Source organism: Piliocolobus tephrosceles, chromosome 12 (genome assembly GCF_002776525.5).
Source record: "Piliocolobus tephrosceles isolate RC106 chromosome 12, ASM277652v3, whole genome shotgun sequence".
NCBI lineage: Eukaryota > Metazoa > Chordata > Mammalia > Primates > Cercopithecidae > Piliocolobus > Piliocolobus tephrosceles.
The window spans coordinates 123,661,242-123,665,063 of record NC_045445.1 but is presented as its reverse complement, the minus strand read 5'-3'; the positions used below and the strand labels follow the sequence as shown (position 1 = coordinate 123,665,063).

General features: G+C 50.6%; 1 protein-coding gene across 1 annotated transcript in view; it reads right to left on the bottom strand.

Annotated features, from left to right (window-relative positions):
- Nucleotides 1-1,497: 1,497 nt before the first annotated feature.
- Nucleotides 1,498-3,822, bottom strand: part of PCYT1B (phosphate cytidylyltransferase 1, choline, beta) — an 86,905-nt gene continuing 84,580 nt past the window's right edge. Inside the window, exon 8 of the mRNA XM_023202587.1 lies at nt 1,498-2,158. Coding sequence (XP_023058355.1) covers nt 1,946-2,158 — 213 coding nt within the window. The 3' untranslated portion in view covers nt 1,498-1,945. The remainder of the gene's footprint in view (nt 2,159-3,822) is intronic.

Genomic DNA, 3,822 nt, shown 5'->3' with positions numbered 1-3,822 from the left:
AGGCAGACTTGCATGGTTTGACCTGAGTGCGTGATGGAAGGTGGAGACCAAATGGACACAATGGAAGAACGGGGCCCTTGTCCCTCTCAGAAGAGCAATATTCTGGGTGGCCCTTCACTGCAAAAAGACGTTTTCTTCTTCACATGCCATGTTCCTGCCAGCTGTCTGTCCCACATGAGTGCTTCCCAGAGTCCTGGAGAAGGAAAGTGCCAAGAACAAAGAGGTTCAAAGCCAGCTAAGCCTCATAGTTTTGCTTCCCAGTGGACAGCACTCATCTCCAGGTGAATAGGGGGTAGTTCAACCCCAACACAAAGGGGAAACACATGCCGCCTTCGTTCATTGGTTGCCCCCTTGTCACCTAGAAGGCTGGTTCCCAAGGCCTCTGAAAAGGGGTATTTCTATCACAAGAGATTCTGGGCTCTGCCTACAAGTCGCTGGTTTGGGCCTCTATTCAGTCAGACCCCAGCTCTGTCTCTGACTTTACTGGCATACCCATACAACAACCCAAAGAGTTTGGTTCTAGACCTTAACTCTCCCTGCTCATTTCACACAGGTGACTAAGGAGCAGGAATTTCAGACAACTCAGCAGGAACACTTAGAGTCCTCATCCCACTTGGCAAACCTAGGGCCAGAGATAATGGTGATACTACCTAGACCACTCAGATGCTGAGATCATAACTGAGCCCACAGTTCTCTGTAAAAAGTCTTCCGAGTTCTTCTTCACCCAAAAATGTTATAGGAGGTCACAAGAACAACATACTAATTTCCTGGTCGGGATAAAACGTTTCCACAGGAATCTGGAATGAGCTTGACAAAGTGCCCAAGTCACAAGAGAACAGATGGTTCTTGAGACCAAGGATTTCAGAGGAGTATTACGGTGGAGCGCAGGAGTGGGGTCTATTATAAAATGCCACCACTATATACTCACATTGCACATGGGATACACCCGGGGATGGCATATTGGAGCATATATAGAACAGATACGTGCAGGCAGCACCCCCTATCGGTATACTATGTTTGATACCTCAAACTGTTACTTGAGGTCTATGAAACCGTTAACCGGTCAGAAATGGGAAAAGCCATTCCATAATAGCATCCTTTAAGGAGAAGCTTCAGGAGACATTTCTTGTCTGCTAAACCTGGAGCCAAAGCAAAGCAGCTCCTCTTTTTCATATATTAGGAAGTTTTTCTTTGTTGCAGTTCCCACAGATTAAGGTAATTTCTGCAAAACAATGAAGTCAAACCAGTGATGAGAAAGTACAACCAGGAGCACATCAGGCCTTACGTGGAGTTCTTGACAAAACTGTCCTTTGAATAAAAAGTTAAGGTTCACACTAGATGACCTTTTATAACTGGCCTAAAACAAGGCTTTGTCTATGAGCCACATTCATGGAACTGGAAGGAGTTGATGCGTTCCAACATCACGTCTCAGTGGCTGGACTGAGAAGGTTGGAATTTGTCTTTAACTCGACTATTTCAGAAGCACTTTGCCACCTCTATTGGAAACAATTTTATTCTGACAGAGCTGGGGTGGTGGGAGGCAACGTGCAGGACCCTTATGGACGCAGAAGTAGCAGGTTGAGGGAACAGCCGCTTCCACAGGTGGTTTACTTGGTGGGGGTGGTGGAAGGACAAAAGCAGAAGTCACCCCATCAGTGCAAGTCTCTTTAGGGAACTCTGCATCCTTCCTTAGCAAGGTTAGAGTGATTCTAGATGACGCTAAGTTTTGTGTAGGTTGTCCGGCCGGAAATCTCTGCACCTTGCCCAACTCTTGAGCTGTATGGAGAGTGAGAGAGAACTGGTCCCAAGACCTTCCCTTAGCAGAGTTCAGGGTCTCTCTGCTGAGCTGCAGCTCCTGTGACTATTACCCTTCAAACATCACCCAGGCAACCCTGGGACCCTCGCCCTCATCCTGCGTGGTGCGGCTCTTGCCTGCCAGCAGCCTCTACTTCTCATCCTCATCCCCCTCACTCATGCTGCTGATGGAGGCTGAGGCTGCTTTGGGTGAGGAAGGGGGTGAGGTTTTGAGTGGAAGCCATGAGAAGGTGGGCGATGGGGAGCGGGAAGGGGACCGGCTCCGGGTTGGGCTGCTCACAGGGCTCTGCTTCGGGGATAAGGCCTGCAGCATCCGGCTGCTCCTCTCTTGGAACATCTGCTTCTAAAGAGAAATTGGAGAGAAGGCATCTGTTAACTTCACCATCTGAGACAGCAGCAAAACAAAAAGGTAAGGCAGGCAGGAGAGCCACTACCCCAAAACTCCTGAGCCCACAAACCTACACTCGTACCACATCCCATGTTGTCCAAGACTATGTATAGTAAGGAACTGAGTGACATTCAGGGGCAGTGACAGAAGAGTACAGTCACCACTGGTTCTTTTTTTATTGAGACAGAGTCTCGCTCTGTCACCCAGGCTGGAGTGCAGTGGCCTGATCTTGGCTCACTGCAACCTCAGCTTCCCAGGTTCAAGCAATTCTCCTGCCTCAGCCTCCCAAGTAGCTGGGATTACAGGCACTTGCCACCATGCATGGCTAATTTTGTATTTTTAGTAGAAACGGGGTTTCACCATGTTGGTCAGGCTGGTCTTGAACTCCTGCCCTCAGGTGATCCACCCACCTCGGCTTCCTAAAGTGCTGGGATTACAGGCATGAGCCACCGTGCCCGGCTACTGCTGGTTCTTAACACTCTTTCCTTCTTCCCTTCTTTTCTTCCATCCACAAAATTTAACTGAGTGTCTCTGATAGCCAGGCAAGCAGCCATGATCTACGGACTGGAGGGGTGACAGAAAACAAAACCCCTGACCTCATACCTTCACAGATATGAGGAGGAATCACACAATAAACAAAATATGGTATGTCAGATGGATCTGTGGTCTGTGAGAAAAAGAGGGTGAGAGGATGGCAAGTGGGGCTGGGGGCAGGGCGGCTGCTATTGCAAACAGGGTGCTCAGGGAAGGCCCCACTGAGAAAACGCTTCTTGAGCGAAGAACCTGGAAGAGATGAGGGGAGGGACCAGGTGAATGGAAATCAGAGGGCAGCGACTCCAGACAGAGCACCCCAAGAAAGGAGCATGGAACGCACACCCAGGAAGCGCAGGCAGGGCACTGCAGCTGCCTCCAGGACTGACGGGTGGGGAAGAGCTGAGGGAGGGGAGGAGCTGAGGGAGGGGGGTTAGGAAGAGGTTGCCAGAGAAGGCACAGAGGGCTATGCCACGGAGGGCCTTGGCAGCCATTGTGAGAACTCTGCCTTTCAGTCCGAAGGGACCCACGCAACAGGTCTCAGGAAAGGAGGAGGCCATCGTGGCAGTGTGGAGCCAGCTGGTGGGGAAGGGAGAGTGGGAGGCACTGCGGGAGATCAGGCCAGAGACATATCAGGCGGCAGTTTCACGTACAGTCTCTGAGAAGAGAAACCTCTGGAGAGTTCTGAGCAAATGATTAACAATCTGCTGCTTGTTTTCAAAGGACCATTCTGACTGCTGTGTTAGGAACAGATGGCAGTGAGGCGGGGGCAGGAGCAGGGAGCCCAGTTATGAGCCCATTGCAATAAGAATCCAAGGCTAGGCATGGTGGCTTATGCCTGTAATCCCAGCACTTTTGAGGTTAAAGTCGGGCAGATGATTTGAGGTCAGGAGTTTGAGACTAGCCTGGCCAACATGGTGAAACCCCGTCTCTACTAGAAATACAAAAAAATTAGCTGGACATGGTGGCGGGCACCTGTAATCCCAGCTACTCGGGAGGCTGAGGCAGGAGAATCACTTGAACACAGAAGGCGGAGGTTGCAGTGAGCCGAGATGGTGCCACTGCACTCCAGCCTGGGCAACAGAGTG